This window comes from Eretmochelys imbricata, chromosome 8, assembly GCF_965152235.1.
Source record: "Eretmochelys imbricata isolate rEreImb1 chromosome 8, rEreImb1.hap1, whole genome shotgun sequence".
Classification (NCBI taxonomy): domain Eukaryota; kingdom Metazoa; phylum Chordata; order Testudines; family Cheloniidae; genus Eretmochelys; species Eretmochelys imbricata.
This window is the reverse complement of record NC_135579.1, coordinates 11,780,740-11,797,479: the sequence shown is the minus strand read 5'-3', so window position 1 is coordinate 11,797,479 and position 16,740 is coordinate 11,780,740. Positions and strand designations below refer to the sequence as shown.

The following is a 16,740-nucleotide window of genomic DNA, read 5'->3' as shown; positions in this document are numbered from 1 at the left end:
CCTCCAATTTACAACATCCACTACCAGGGAAACAGGTGAGGGAACAAAAATTCTCAGTCCCCAGGAGGAACATAATATTTCTTATCCACCTATTTGCAAGTTGCAGGGATGGTGACAAGAGTTTGCCACATAGTCTTCATTGGATGGAGGAGCACTCCATTACCAGGTAGTGCAACCCGTCTGGGTGCTGCCAACTGCACAATGTCCAGGAGCCTGTGTTGTGAGTCTTTAACCTCCTCAAGAGGTATCTGAAGGGTGTCAGACACCCTTTTCGTGAGGTCCTGGAACTGACGAAAATCACTGGCCATCAATGGTTGCGGAGGCATGATTGCCTTTTCCAGAGACAAGGCTGAAACAGGAGTTGAGGCCTCCATATCCACCTTAGTCTCCTATTGTTCAAAGGTCTCCTTGTGTTGTGGGCATGGTATAGGAGACCCCAACCTCTCAGTGCAATGAAGCTGGAGGCTTGGCAAACTATTGCCAATATGCCGCCCAAAGATCCCAGTATGGCCATTCGGGGTGGGGGATATCTAGAAGAGGGGATTACACTCAGGACTGATCCCACCATTCCTGTTGTGGTTGAGGATCCTTGTCAAAGTACGGGTTCCTGCACGGAAACAGAGCAGAACCCTGCACTGATAAAGAGGAGACTGACTGAATGTCTCTGTCATTCTCCTCAATGTTCTCCAGGGGGTGGGGGCAGGAGAAAAAAGAGAATCTGGTGGTACCAGGAACAATGATAATCTGGAGACCGGGATCTTGGTACCGAGAGTTGTTTGGCACCCATAAACAGTGGGGACTCCAGCTCATCTAAAACTGACAAGTACCTGGAGTAATGGAATTCCTGCAGTACCGAGTGAGTCGGTATCAATGCAACAGTTAAAGTGGACAGTACCGTTGATCTGGAGCATGTAGGTGCTGGGCCTGAAGGTGTCTGGCGCTTTGATTTTCCTGGTCCTTATGGTCCAAGTGAGAAGGCACTGATGGTAAACCTGACGTAGATGAAGCCATTCTAGAGGAGTATTTCCTGGGCCTCCCTGTCCTTCACAGACAGTACTGGGGGCCTGCTGGAGCAATGCCTCCCTGAAGCGCTCTGGGATTTTCCAGTCCCACCAGAAGCAGAGGAAGAGTCCTTTGCCACAATGGTACCGAGCCAAGAGGTCAAGGTCCCTGACACCATAATGTGACTGGGAGATCAGGGCCTTTTGGCAGCTGACTCCTTCTGGTGGGAGACAGAGCTCCTCTTCGGGGAGACTGGGCTGAGGCCAAAGGGGTGCTAGATCTGTCCAGACACAGATGCATGGGAGGCGGCGGGAGGTGTCTTCTGACCTGACTCAGAAGCAGGTCGAAGGGAGTGTTCCATCCTCCATTTGGTCTCCCGATTCTTCTATGCTAAATTTGAAAGGTTGGCGAAAGTTACCCTTTTGGGAGATATGGGACTCTCCAAAGCAATGGATACACTTCGAGTGGCTGTCACTGACCAGGAGAGCCTCCTGGCAAGAGGCAGCATTTGAAACCTGGTGAGCCAGGCATGCCCAGCCAGGCCAAATAGGCTCCCCGGAAAAAGGGTGAAAAAACCCAAACCCCTCACTACTATCTAATTAATTCTACACTAACTAGAAACACTGAACTAACTAAAACAACTGTAGAACATGCTGAGCTTATAAAAGGTTTGTCTCAGGCTGAGGTGGTAGAGAAGGGGCTGAGGGTGGTTTGCCCACGCAACTCTACAAACCCTCGGTGTGCAGCACGAGGTAGTATAGAGTGAATGCACAGACCAATCGGATACTGCTAATGGAAAATCTCCAATCAAGGGCTCGAGAGGCACATGCACACCTGAAGTAGAGCACCCTAGGTATACTACTCAAAGAAGAATTAAGGTTACAATACCATACCAGTAAGAACATATTTGTAAAAAAGTGCTCAGTGACACACTATTAGTGCAGTTTGTTCACTTCTGAGCGCAAGTTTGGGAGTCTCTAATCTATATCACAAACTACTCTGTAGTCTGGGACAATTGAACATGGAATGTCAGACTCTGCTCTTGACATACCCACCCTGGTACAGCAAGAGTCTAGTGAAGACAGCACTTGGACAAAACTGTGTGGAGAAGTTTAAAACTGTGCTTAGCTACACTGTTCCCTAGTTGTAGCCAGTGTTGTGAAGTCTTTGATATCATAAGCACCAAACTAACTCAAATGTTTTAAAAATAGGATTCAATAATGTTTTTACTTGTAATCTCCCTAATCCCTTTTATAGAGCACAACAGTGAGAATAAGCAGATATATACACATTATAATTATGCCTATAGATGTGATTAGCATGGTGCTATCCATGCACCTAAAGTGTCTTTTTCAGTGTCTGACTATGCAAGTACAGAAGGCCACCCAAGTAAGTATATGAGCTAATGCTAAATTTCTATCAAATATTTAGAGATAAAAAAATGAAAGACAAATTTTTCATTCACTCAGGTAAGCCCTGATCTAAAGCCCACTGCAGTCAATGGAAAGATTCCTTTTGAATTCAATGGGCTTTGGATCAGACCTATGAAGTATAACATTTCAGTGTAATCAAGTATATTGAGACCCTGAGATTACTTCCACTGATTGCTAAATTTGGTCTGTTGTATTTTAATCCACGTTAATTTTAACTGTACATCTCCTTCCTGCGTGTGAGTTAATTTACTGAGAGAGAATATAAATGTGTCGATACACTGGACAACTGGTTTTGTGTAATGTATGATCTAGATGCTAGTAAAGTCAACAGGTCATTCCTAGAGATGTGCAAAATTTATAATTTTTGCTGTGGAGTTTCCAACAAAAATTGTCACCATTTCATTTCATGTGATTATGCACACAAACAGAAATTTTGCTTTTAAAAACTTGCCAATGCATAACTGTTTGCATAATTTTAACCTGTAAGCAATCGTCACTCAAAAAAATGGGCCCATTTTAGTTCCAAAAATTAGCATACTTGAACATTTGTGCAAATATGGGCCCATTTTTTATTTTGTAATGAAATGTGGAAAAGTTTGACTTTCAAATAGAATTTGAACCCAGTAATATTTCACACATCTCGTTACTGACTTTTCACATAATCCAGTTTGAGTCTTGAGTCTGACTACAAGCAACTGCTGTTTTTTCTTTTTAAATCAAACCAAACCAATACTGAAAAAAAACTGTGTGTGCACTGAAATAAAAAGCTGACCATATTGGATTTAAATTGTAATAGAGGCCTGAACATATTTATTTGTTTCATTTTAAAGTTAACTCTTTTTGTTCCCTAGTTCCCAGATTTCTGTGGGTTTTCCCCTCATTTTTATTAACTCCAGACCATTTTGGTTTTTCAGTTTTGGGGTTCCCTTGGTATTCATGCATTTACGTTAGTTATTATTGTATGTCCCAATTTAACTATAAAAAATCCACCTACAAAAGACCCGTCATCCATAGTCTTGTGCTGCCTTTTTACTGTGCAGCAATTAGACACTTTTTGTTGAATTACGCATTTATTGTGCAGTTATGTATCTGTCACATATTTACAATATAAATTGAAAGCTTTCATTGAGAATTAAATCCTGATGACTAATGGCTCGATTTTACTGCCCAATATGCGAGCATGCATCATATTATACAAGTTTGTATATCAGGCAAGAGAAGAGGACTGATCCCTAAAGGACCACATTGTTAAAAAGAGACACAAATTGCACTTGCGTGTACAACACTGGGTAGGCCTCTAATTAGTTAACATTTAATTGGATGAATTAGTTAAAGCGTACTTAGAAAATGTTAAGTGCCACAGAAGTGCTAAGTATTATTATTTGGCCAACCCTTTCAGTCTTTACTGCAGGCAAAACTACCTTTGAATTCTTTGGTGTTTTGCCTGAGTAAGGACTGAGTAATTATCTAGCAATTTAATTTGCACACAGAAAACTGGGATGCCTATTTCATGCGAAGTTGAAGTCTCTTTGAAAAGCCAGACCCAGATGCTTACCACTAAAGTTTTCCAATCCAGCAACTGGTCAACAATTCCAGAAAAACAAGTGTTGGTGCTAACAGGATTATGAAATTATTATAATATTATATTAAATTAAATTATGTAATTAAATAATAATATTATAATAGGATTATTAAAATATTCTATAAATTAACTAAAGGTGCTTTTAGTTAATTTATAGAATATTTTAATAATCCTCGGTTGCCACAAAGGCATCTTTTGTAGACCGCAACAGTAATTTTAAAATCAACTAGATTATTAGATTAAGGTTTGTAAAACATTAATAACTAGGTATCTACATGTTTTAATAAATGAAGGGGGATTTCCCCCATGGAAAATGGCAGCAACACAATTTCTCAAAACCTCTGAATTTAAGTGAAGCTTAATACGGCTGCTTAAAGATTTTGTTCAAAAATCAACAATACGTTTTAGAAATGGACTGTACCCAAACCTGCTCTGTGTGCTACAACGTTCTCAGTAATTAAATCTTCGGGGGATATTGCAGTGACAGAAGCCAGTTCTTGCAAGTAAACCCTTTCCTTCCTCTAAAAGCGGAGCCAGGAAAAGTGATTTTTCCCATTAAGGCATCATGGATGACATGGTAGAAAGTATAGGATTACTTCCTTGCTTCCCCTTAAGTCTGCCACAGCCCAGATTTGCAGATCTAGTGAACGTGCTTGTAGAGGCATTCAGGGAGGAGAAGGGTCATTTGAAGGTTATTGATTATAGGTCTATTTTAGGGAAGAGTAGTTATCTTTTGGGCCTGTTATTCTTATTTATTATTTATAGTGCTTGTTCTTATTACAGTGAATAAAATTAATATCTAAGAGGCCGTAACTGTAATTTGTTTGCAATATAAACATTCAAAGCACCACATTTTTGTAAGAGCACCCAGAGCAATGGAAGGTTGCTTGAAAAACTAAAAGAAAAGGAGTACTTGTGGCACGTTAGAGACTAACCAATTTATTTGAGCATAAGCTTTCGTGAGCATCCGATGAAGTGAGCTGTAGCTCACGAAAGCTTATGCTCAAATAAATTGGTTAGTCTCTAAGGTGCCACAAGTACTCCTTTTCTTTTTGCGAATACAGACTAACACGGCTGTTACTCTGAAACCTGAAACAAACTAAAAAAATCAATCAATATTTAAGGAAGAATGGTCTCCATCACAAAATGCTTATAAGCATTAGTGCATCAAGCCTGCTATCATCTCTGTGAGGAATATATGCATATATCTCCATTTTACAGATGGGGAAACACATACCAAAAGATGAAATGATTTACAGTATGTCAATGGCACAGTCAGAATTAGAACCCAGGAATCATAACTCTCAGTCCCCTTTACTAACCCCCTGAACCATTGTCTCCTCTAAGTATGAGGGTAACTGCATTCTGAGAGCTATGAATAATTTAACTTTTGCACAAAATTCCACAATTCTGAAAGAGCAAAGTAGTGCTGAAGAAAGCAAAACCAGGTCCTCCCTCTCCTTCCCAGTAACTTTCCATGACTCTTAACTGCCTTAAAAAAAAAAAAAAAAAGGCACTTTCTCCCTCCCCCACACTCTGAAAATACTGTACAGTGGGAATTTCTAAGAATTACAGTGCTCATCACATTGTTGGGCTACATTAGTCATTTAAAATAAATATCTGCTGTGCCAAGAAGACCTAGAAAATTTAATTAATATCATTAGACTCCGATTTAAAAAACAAACATACCCTCCCCCACCCCCAATAACAAAACTTTAGATTCTTTCCGGAAACACAGTATCTGACTTAATGCTTTAGATAAATGTTTTAAATCAAGAAGGTCCTTTTAAACCGCAGTTGCATGTAGAAATGACTTAAAAGCATTTAATTGATTCCAAGATAATGCACTCAAAATTTATAAGTAATTTGTAAAATTTTCAGAATAATGAAAGGAATTGTTTGAAAATTTCAATGGGTCAAGACAAACATCATTAACAATAACAATTAGTTTCCAGTCTGTTAACCTGCTTGCCCTCTTTAGTACAGTAAGTATCTTAGCAACAGACATACTGTAACACCCATGAGCCTTTCTTATTCAACCGAGCCTGTGCAGAATGGGCCTATAACCTAGGAGGCAAAAAGGGTGGTTACCTCCCACTGCATCTGTGGGTGTTGAGGGTGCTCAGCACTTCATCTGAGGTACTCAGCAACCACAGATCAGGCCCAGGATCTGCCCTTGTTTTTTCTCAATATAGAAAAAAATACACTATGTTGGATCATTAGGAAAATACACTGAGGCATGTTGAGCTGCTGAAAAATAACTTCTGGGGAATGCTTCTGAAGATATTCCTAAACCATGAGCTGACAAAACAAACTAACTATTTTATCCTGTGTTCTTATTAAATGCACGCATTCAAAGATATCACCTCTTTATACACTACAATGCAGTGAGATCTTTGCCTTCTAAGCTTTCCATGTTTTCAGGCTTACAAGGAATCCATGAAAAATCAAATTAGTCCTTAAAAATGTTTTTTCTAGGAAAAATATTACCACGGTAACAGATTTATTATTTGTCACGTTGCGTAGGGTAAGAATGCTCTCTATTTTTTAACCTAATAAAGATGGAGAGTAGGATTTAGGGAATTCTTAGATTCATTAACGATATGGTATTTTATAACCTTGATTTCTGCACTGAGCGCTCACTGACTATAACAACAGTTCCCAGTATGGGGCAAAAACAGAATACGTCCTTTAATAGCTAGGTGATGTATATCAACATGTATCCTCTCTACATCAGCAGAAGTGCACATTTTACCTGGGTTTTTCTTCATAGGAGGTGTAATTTGCATCATGTTTGCATTTTTCCCCCTTTACGTGTGCTGTTACAAATATGAGACAAGCAAACTCCCACTAATATCAACGTGACCACGATATGCCTCATCAAATACAGCCACTGGGAAACAGCTCCTTCATACATGATTTGTGTTTACCTTACATAGGCATGATTTTTTAATGTAACTTAGATTTGCACACAAAGTGAAACAGATACTCCCTTTCACTTGCATGGGTAGAGAGGAGCTAAAACCAGTAGCACTGGGCAGGAGAATCTAAGATGTAGCAATGAGCAGTTCTGTCTAGGAGTTAAAGCTGCTCAGAGGGAGAAAGGAGCATGGCTGCATGGACACCGAATGACAATACACCCCTCAGGGAGCTTTGTTCCACGTGAATAAGGAACCAGTTGTCTAGAGTTCTATGGTGTTGCTAGGTTGCACTCTTTCACCAACATAAGATTAGAAATCCCTCACTGTTAAGGGGACAAAGGAAGGTAAACTCTGCAAGGTAAACCTATTATATTTGTGATTCATATCAAAGAAAAACTAGGACTCAGAGCTGCTTATTATTAATTATTTGTATTATTGTTATCACTTAAGAGACCCTGTCTGGATCAAGACCCCACTGTGATAGTTGCTCTACAAACAGCAAACAAAACCTGTCCCTGCCCCAAAGAGCTTTCTCTCATTGAAATGGATAGCAAAATCCTACTGGCTACGTGGCCATCAGGGTCAGGTCTGTGATACCATGAAATTAATTCCTATTTTGAACAAAAAGAATGCCAAATCAATTCCAAAAGCCTTAATTTGGTTCCTCCGTAAAGAGAATATTGAGTTTATAAACTTTGGATTTTAACTAATCAAAGTGTCTTAAAATTTGAATATTTTCAGAAAGATTCCAGGGGAAGCAGCCAATCTCTCCCCTTCAAATGACAATCTGACCGCAAGTGTAAACTGCATGTAAAATACAGAAACCCCTTGCAGAAAATAAAATAAAGTTATTTGCATGCATAATGAACTTAGCAGACAAGCTGTGCAACAATAAACGGAGTACAGTCTCGATATGAAATAAAAATGAGTTAAAGGAGACATTCCATGATGGGACAAAAATGGTTCGTCACTTTCAATTTACAATACAATGATTTAGCCACTGAATGATAAAAGAAAGATGCAGTATTACTTCAAAATAGCATATCACATAAGTTAAAGGCTGGTTTCAAGAAAAGAGACCAGGTTCATTTCTTGAATTAACAATGTCTCTTTAAAGTGCTATTTTAGCATTAAAACCCTAACACACCCAACTCTCAAAATATGCTCACAGGGTAAATACAACTGTTGATAAATGGCTTTTTGTAAAAGCGTCATTCGTTATTGTATGGTATTAGTTTTTGTAAAAAAAAAAAAGATCTATTAGAAATAAATATTTTAAATAGGTTTTGATAGAAGCCAGCAAATCATTTATACTGGCAATAGAGCAGGCTGTCCTTTTGTAAAGCCATTTTGTCCTCAGCAAAATGTCATCACTGGGAGAAGCTTAGCTGTAATAATTATGCCGTCTAATAAAAAATGTGGAAAGTTTCACAGCAAACAAAATTTCACTGTATCAGAATGTTTGGTTAATTACGCACATGAAGACCCATTTATTAAAAATAAAGTTTTCAAAACCAGTTTCAGGTGATTTCTTTGTTAAAAAAGGCTTATCCAAATCAGCTCTGTAATGCACGTGCAGATGAACTACAAGACTGGGTGAATGCTAGTCAAGCACAGGCCTTTTTGGGGTGTATCTCTTAAGCAAAACTTCAAGATAGGTATTGGCTTATAAAATGCCTAGACCTACCTTCTGGCCAAGGAAAAGACTTTTGGTGGACAAGACTGTGAATCCATCTGCAGGAGTTCCTTCTGTTGTACTGTCAGCACTTGCTGATTTGCTGACTTCTCCCTGCTTCTTCTTGTAAAAATATAGTTAATTAGTTAACCAGAGGCTGAGAAATATGGTTCAATAATACTGATAATATGACATGCAATACACGTAGCCATATTTATTATGCTATAAACAACTAATACAAACAATGGTATTGGAGTCTGACCTTTAGTCACATATGTGACTGATTAATGTTAATAAAGGCAGCTACACATACACATCCAGAGGAGAAATGACCTCAATGTTTGGATGTCCTAGGTCCCCTCTTGCCTATGAAACCACACACACTAGAGAATTCACTCGTCTTCTAAAATTTCCCAAAATATTTTCAACAATTTTTTAAAAATGCAAATGCAAAGGGGCAATGTACCCATTTGCAAGTGGACATTCTTGGCATTCCTAAGAGCCTTCTTCAGACACGAAATCTTGTATCTGTGCATGAAAGTGGTCACTTGCAAATTTCACAACTGTGTTTTTAGGTACCTATTTTAAAATTTGGCTGTTACTGTAAATAATATAAATAAATTATTCCATTATGCTGTATGCCTGATAGAGGTGCTGTAGGCCCTAGCTGAAAAATTCTGTTTTTCAAACCTGGCCCCAGTCATCTTCCATTACTCAGTAAAATTAAAATTAAATTAAATTTATTCCATCCATTTAACTGGATTATTTAACTAGAACAACACAGGTTTGGCCTGCATCAAATTGTTGGATATAAATTAGAACTGTATCATTTTGAAGGGATGTCAGTCATGGCAGTGAAACAACTGCTGTAGCAACTAGCTCAACTGCTGCCAACTGAGAGGTAGGAATATTTTAATTTGAAATAAAATAAAATAAAATATAATAATAATCGTCATTTAGCATAAATATGTATTGCCTCAATAACATGTCTGTGAATCAAACCTCTACTTGGGACATTAAAGCAAAGCTACTGTTGTGTTATACTCCCCCCAAAAGTATAGGTAACATAGTGTGTGAGTAAACAAATAAGGTGGTGAAGATGCAGGAGTATATTTGTGTTTCTAGGAAGTGTAACCATACTTTACATTATACAAATGTTTCGAAAATTAGATTTTCATGCCTCCTATTTCAATTCCCCTGGAGTTTATTATTAGCCAAATATTAGTATAATAAGCAGACAATGAAGTTTATTGTGTGAAAGAAAAACAGAACCCCACAACAGACTTCCTGCTTTTGTAATCAAGAAAGAAAAAAAATATCCAGATTTAGGGAAATTATTAGTGCAAGGTTATTAGGAGCTCTGCACTCCAAATGCTACCTACTATGTGTTCTACAAGGAGAGAGAAAATTCAAGAGTTCAAAAAGTAACTGTAAAATCAGGAAAATAATTAGGACCTCAGAATGGAGAGCTCAAGACAAAGGTATTGTCTTTGTTGACCAGAAAAGGCAACATTTTCAAATGCAGCACATTAAATGCCTGTGAACGTTTTTGCACCCAGAATTTTGCATGCGTAATTTTCCACAATTTTTTTCACACACTAAAGCTTGCATGTAAGCACATGAATTAGAAAGAAATTCCTAACCTCTATAAATGGAAACTCTAGTAAAAAAAAGTTCAAAAATGAATTTCCCTATTTTACTACAAGACATTTATCATGATTGGATGCCGTCCGTCCCCACCCCCCCACTTTTTTCTCTCTTCAAATTTCGAATGAAGTACATTTAGTATTTAGGAATTAAAGAAGTCTCCAGCTCAAAATTCAGAAGAGTCTCATTACAGCAACCTAAAAATGTGGAATAAAAAAACAAATGTATGGCACTCTTCTGCTGAAGAATCTGTATTTAGGCAAGCTGAATATCATGACTTCTCCATGCAGAAAGAGATCGAACTACCTGCTCTGGTAGAATCCTGTCTTCAGTTCAAAGAGATAACAAAAGCCATCGCTGAATTTCAGCAAATTTATTAAATGAGAAGAAATTATTAAATCTACTTTTTAAAAAAATGCTTGACTAACAAAATCAGCAAACTAAAATGTGATACTTTTTCTTAATATTTGCAACTGAAGGAAAAATGATATTGTTCTAATGTGATTTTAGTTATGATAGAATTATCCAAATCCTCTTTTTCTCAGTGCCACATGTGGATACCCCATGTGAAATCCAAGTAAATTTAAATTGCCCCTCTCACCCAGTGGCAGAGCACAGGCACCCGCGCAACCACTGCACAGCTGCCACTATAGCGGCTATGTGAGATTTTTGGATCTGTTTGGTTCATCGATAGGCTAGCCACAATCCTGCCATGCCACAGTTACAACCTCCACCTCCTCAGTCATACAGAAACTGCCTCCACACAGGGGATGCAATATTCACAGCAGATGTGCCAGTTTGACTGACTTTCATGCTTTGAGACACCTTGAGGAGAGGGCTGTTATTTGAACTTTGGTAACGGTTTATGTTACTATTGAAACTGCTACCCCAATCACACCTGAACTGGAAAATATCCTTTAGGATATTTACTATATAGGTCTATACTGTATATATACACACATCTAGGTCTCTCCGATTCTCCAGTTTTTAGCAGCTCCTGCATTGCACGTTTCCAGGTTTGATATATACAGATTACCTTGGACTTCCTTGATCCTTTCTTGCCTCCTGCTTTCTTTGATACAGTCTTTTTCTGTGATGGGGACTTTGCCTTCTTAGCTGGGGGTGGAGTGATGATGGCTTCCAGTTTTCCTTTAGACCCCCGCTTCTTTGCGAGCAGCTCTGGGTGAATATTTGGTAATACACCACCACTGGCTATGGTGACACCTTTCAATAGCTAAACGTAAATAAAGTAGCAAATAATGAAATCCAGCATTTACACAGTGATAAAGAGCGAACAGTGTTTATTATTATGCACTGTATTCTGTATGGTCTATTCCTAATTATGTCTTTATATAGCTCAATAAATATCTGTGAAGAAAAGAAACCCTTTCCACACAACATGAATTTAAACTGAACAATTTAGCCAGAAAATGCACAGATTCTTGCATGTTGCTATGCATCCCGGATGTCTTTTGTGCTCACAAACGATTAATTTTTCATCTATGCTGTCAAATGTGTGTAATGAAGACTAAATTATTCAGCTATAGATGAGAGAAAAAATAGGGTAGTCATATCTGTGGACTCAGGAGCTTTGCAGGGCAGTGTGTGTTTGAGAGGGAGCCCCGAAGCTTCACATTGCAGGGAGTGCCGGGGGAGGCGTGAGTATGGAGCTCTTAAACTCTGCACTTCCTTGAATCTTTAAAAACTAAAGAAATTAACAAACATGAAACTTCAAGTGAAGGGGGTGTGTGTGTGTGTGTGTGTGTGTGTGTGTGTGTGTGTGTGTGTGTGTGTGTGTGTGTGTGTGTGTGTGTGTGTGTGTGTGTGTGTGTGTGTGTGTGTGTGTGTGTGTGTGTGTGTGTGTGTGTGTGTGTGTGTGTGTGTGTGTGTGTGTGTGTGTGTGTGTGTGTGTGTGTGTGTGTGTGTGTGTGTGTGTGTGTGTCCGTCCAGAAATGTTACAGTTAAAAAGAATCTAAGCCTTTAAAACACAGAAATAGAACAGTTAAGAGAAGGTAGAAATCAGGGGTTCTCAAACTTCATTGCACCGCGACCCCCTTCTGCCAAGTTACTACATGACCTGGGGGGAGTGGAGGGGGCCACAATCCAAGCCCCACTATCCTGGGTGGGGGTGGAGCTCGGGTTTTGGTCCCAGCAAGTCTAACGCTGGCTCTAGGGTCCCCATTAAAATGGGGTCATAACCCACTCTGGGGTCCCAACCCACAGTCTGAGAACCACTGAGGTAGATATATATTCAAATACACTCAGAGTCCATGCATGCTATTAACTAAAAGTACTTGGGAAATATATCCAGTTGCATATTCTAAAGACAACCTTAACTCCACTCTCCAGTTAGTGCCCTGCACCAGACCAGCATCAAGATTTCTCCTGAATTAGTGACTTAAAGCCCCTGTTGCATTTCCCATCTTGATCTGCACCGAGTGCTCCTTGATTACAGCTCAGGATCTATAAGGTAAGGCCCCTGACTCACAAAAGGAATGATGAACAGGGCAATATTATGGGATTTCTAAACCATGTAGTGAGGATGGCTGGAGTAGATTGTTTTTTCAGCTAGTGGAACACTGGACTGCAGCAGGGAATTTTTCTTATTATGTGTTTGTACAGGACTTAATACAATGAACTGTGATCCTGGTTGGTGCTCTAGGTGATGTGATTCCAATGCAAATAAATGACAAACAAATACTAGTTATGTCTGAATTTATTTGACTATCTAAAAAAATCCAGCCCTCTTACTCCTGAAGTCTGGCCCCAATGGGTTAAGAAAGTTTTAGGACAAAAAAGATAGATATACATAACCAGGATACATACAGGAATATCAACTCAAAGGAATTGACGGACTCAGTTTCCTAGGAGGCTTTACCTTGGTGTCTCAGAGGAGGCAACGGTTGTGTTGTATCGCCTATGCATTGCGCATTTTATTCCCTGAAACATGTAATTAAGCCGAGTACTTTAACTAGTTACCATAATGAATGAATGAATGAATGAACTGCTTCCCAGTGGCCTGCTCAAGAAGCAGAGGTCTTGAATTACAATTCAGTAATATGGAAGGATAATTTAAGAAACCCTAAAAGAAATCCTGGCCTTCACATGATGGAGACTTTTCTTACCTGATTTAATTCTTCATCATTTGCTACAGCCAACAGGATGTGTCTAGGAGTGACTCGACCCTTCTTGTTGTCCCTTGCTGCATTTCCAGCCAATTCAAGAATTTCCGCTGGGGGAAAATAAACCCTTCTTAATTAAAATATGATAGCTAAAACCCAATGGGTGTTTGGTGAACAGGGCTATAAGATGTCAATTCTCAAACAGTCAAACAAAAGTTGGTCCAATAGAAGATCTTACCTGACCCATCTTGTCTCTCTAATATCCTGGGACCGACATGGCTACAACAACATTGCATATAAACAAATATTAAAGCACTATGTAGTACCTTTTGAGAACTATTTGCCTCACTTGGTCAGGGAATGCAATATAAATGGTTGAGGATGGACTCTAATCTTGGAGGCAGAGCACTGAAAGTTTCACAAAATCCATTACTGCGCTTACAGATCTGTGAAGATGTAGCAATGTACGCTGTAGATTTGAGGTTACTGCAACTCAAAGGGCTGGATTCAGATCTTTTCTTAATTTTACACTCGTGTAATTCCACTGAATCCAATGGAGTTTTTCCTAATTTGCACTCATGTAAGAGAGAACAAGCCGAACTTGTTTTAAACTGTGCTAAAATACTGTCTCATGAGAGACCAAGTGCAACAGTTCTCACTGTCTCTTAATATTTATGGCACCTTAGAGACTAACAAATTTATTTGAGCATAAGCTTTAAGGTGCCACAAGTACTCCTTTTCTTTTTGCGAATGCAGACTAACACGGCTGCTACTCTGAAACCTTTAATATTTATGTCAGTGAAGATTAAATGCCTGTTTGAAGTCCTACTATCTAAACTATATTTATGTTTCATGTCCTCCTAAATCAGAAACCTTGATTGACCGTTTTTTGAGTTCCCAGAACTAACTTTTTGTACATTTTCTAGGATTTTGTTATTGCCAGACTTCAGAGTACTGTATGCACATAAAATTAGAACTTTTTGCTGCACTCAGCACTAGCCTGGGTGATGGCTTTTGTTCCTCCTACATTTTTTTCATAGTTGAATGAGATGTTTATTCTGTGTTTCTCATTTGTAGTGCCATTAGGCAGGCATACAGACATTTAAGTTAGGTTATAGACAAGCAGGCAAAAGTGCAAAATCTCTTTGCTGCGGCAGCGACTTAATGATTTTTGGCGCTTCAAGGAAAGGTTTCCCTCCTAGAGGAGAGGTAATTGACACGTCAAGTTTGTTCACTCCTAGTAGCTTATCTCCTGAGAAAAGATTTCCAATCATGTCAAATTGTACTTAGCTATAGCATGCATGATGGTTTCTTGATTTGAATTAGGGGGGGATTAACTTGTTTCTGTGTAACTGTCTACAATATGAAAGGCCAGTGCTTTATCCGCTAACTTATCTATCTTCAGCTCAACAAGCCTCAGGCAAAAAATGTAAGGGAACCAGAAGTAATTAAAATAGAGAGTATGGGGCACAAATACAGAAATTACAGCAACATGCTCATGTTTATCTGGCTCCACATTCAAATACCATTGCTCACTTTTAGATTGTCTGTACAGGGGGAGACAAAAGACACTATTTCTCTACTGCTTTTGGATCATTAGTTTTGCAAACCTGTGAGTGGTAATCTTTGAAAAGGAGAAATTAAAGGAAAATGTCTGAGCATCAGGGCTACTGTACCCGACTCTTTCTTTCAACAACCAAGATGGATAAAAATCAATGATTTAAGTAAAATAAAGTCAAACCACTGAACTGGTGGAAGTCAATCGCTAACCTGGAACCAGTGTTTGTTGAAGTGCTAAACCAGTTTTTGACAGCAGTAGCCTTTTCTACAGGTACAGTGAGAACATTTTCTTCATTTTAGTTTGTTCACCTAGCTCGACTCAATGACTAGTTCATTCAAAGTTAAGAAATCAATTGGGTGTTGAAAAGGCAGGAAAGTTGTTTTCCCCTTCCAATATGAATAAAGAGTAGGTGTAAGAGAATGACACCTACTAGCACTAAAATCTTGAAGAATGTGGTGACCAGAAATAACTAGTTCAATTCATTAAGTACAGATAATACTTCCTTTGTTTAATAAATCAGTTAGTTTTAAAACCCAAAACGTTTTCATAAACTTTGATAATTTTTTCTCATGTATACAGCATTTTAAGGGAGATTTATTTAATAAAAAAATTAAAATGCTGTTTTTGTGTATTTTAATTTAATTTGTATTTCCATACACAGAGTTGGACACAAATCACAAGTAAAAAAATTAAGTCTTCACCTGGTAAATAAATAATGCATCATTCACCATTTTCTAACATAATACGAAATGTAAAAATTAAGACTCTGAATAAAGGTAAAGGCAAGTTAAGATATACATTTGCTTAAACAAATGTATATAAATATAGTGTATCCTCCTGGTTAGCAAAAACAAGCACCAAATTTAGTATAAAGGCTATATTTAGTTGCAAACAACTAGTTTTTATGGTCTCCAACTAATGAGAATCAATCTTTCCTTAGGAAAATTACTAAAACGTACAAATGCAAAACAAAATTAAAACAGGTAATTGAAATCATTCCACCCTGCTAACAAATGAACTGAATACACAATGAAAGCTGATGCATAAACTTGCTTTAATGGACAAGTGGAAGGGAATAAAGACAGTAGGCTGGAAATGAAAAAAAGATGATTTAAAAAATATATCAAAGCTCACATCAGATCACTTTCCTCTAACACTGTAAATCTTGAGAAAGCAACGCTATATAGCCACAGTCCATGGCTTTATATTATACTGATTTTAATATGACTCTGAGGCTACTTTTAATCACAACTCCCATAAAAAGCCAATTTTGACACATATTGGAAAACTCATAGCTGCTTCTGTCTGTATTACAATTCAGTTTCATCAAGGACTTCAGCAAGCTTTCAATATCCTCATGTTCTTAAAGGGTAGACGACTTGAGTGTGGCACAGAGAAAGAACATTCATGTCCTTGGGCTTGGGTTTGGTCTTTCAATATTAATTAATATATTTCATACAAACAACAAATCTGTTAAAAAAAATCAGAACTAGTAGGATAAGGCATCTCCCAAACCTCCATAGATAAGACTAAAACCTGCATAACCCTCTTGTCATTCACTCACCATGACCCAAAGTTCAGACATACAATGCTTAGCAGCATCACTACAGAATTCTAATATCGCAGTAGATGTTTGAAATGTGTTAAGTTCCAAGGGACAGATTCTGCTCTAAGTAACACCCAGTGCATCCCCACTGCTTTTGGGAGGACTGCACCACTGTAATAAAGAACTGAAACACCTCAATCCAGGCATTGTGATCCTTATGTGTGAGGGTTTAGTGCTGGCTGAAAGGTAAG

At 38.3% G+C, this 16,740-nt stretch overlaps 1 protein-coding gene across 4 annotated transcripts in view; it reads right to left on the bottom strand.

The window, feature by feature from the left end:
* MACROH2A1 (macroH2A.1 histone) overlaps positions 1–16,740 on the bottom strand; it is a 71,433-nt gene that overhangs the window by 22,271 nt on the left and 32,422 nt on the right. For 2 of the 4 annotated variants that reach the window (XM_077825234.1, XM_077825236.1), the window contains exons 3-5: positions 13,386–13,492; positions 11,297–11,494; positions 8,626–8,736 (exon numbers count right to left, since the gene is read on the bottom strand). In XM_077825234.1, the coding sequence (XP_077681360.1) occupies positions 8,626–8,736; positions 11,297–11,494; positions 13,386–13,492 (416 nt within the window). The remainder of the gene's footprint in view (positions 1–8,625; positions 8,737–11,296; positions 11,495–13,385; positions 13,493–16,740) is intronic. The other 2 variants (XM_077825235.1, XM_077825237.1) reach the window with 1 other exon arrangement.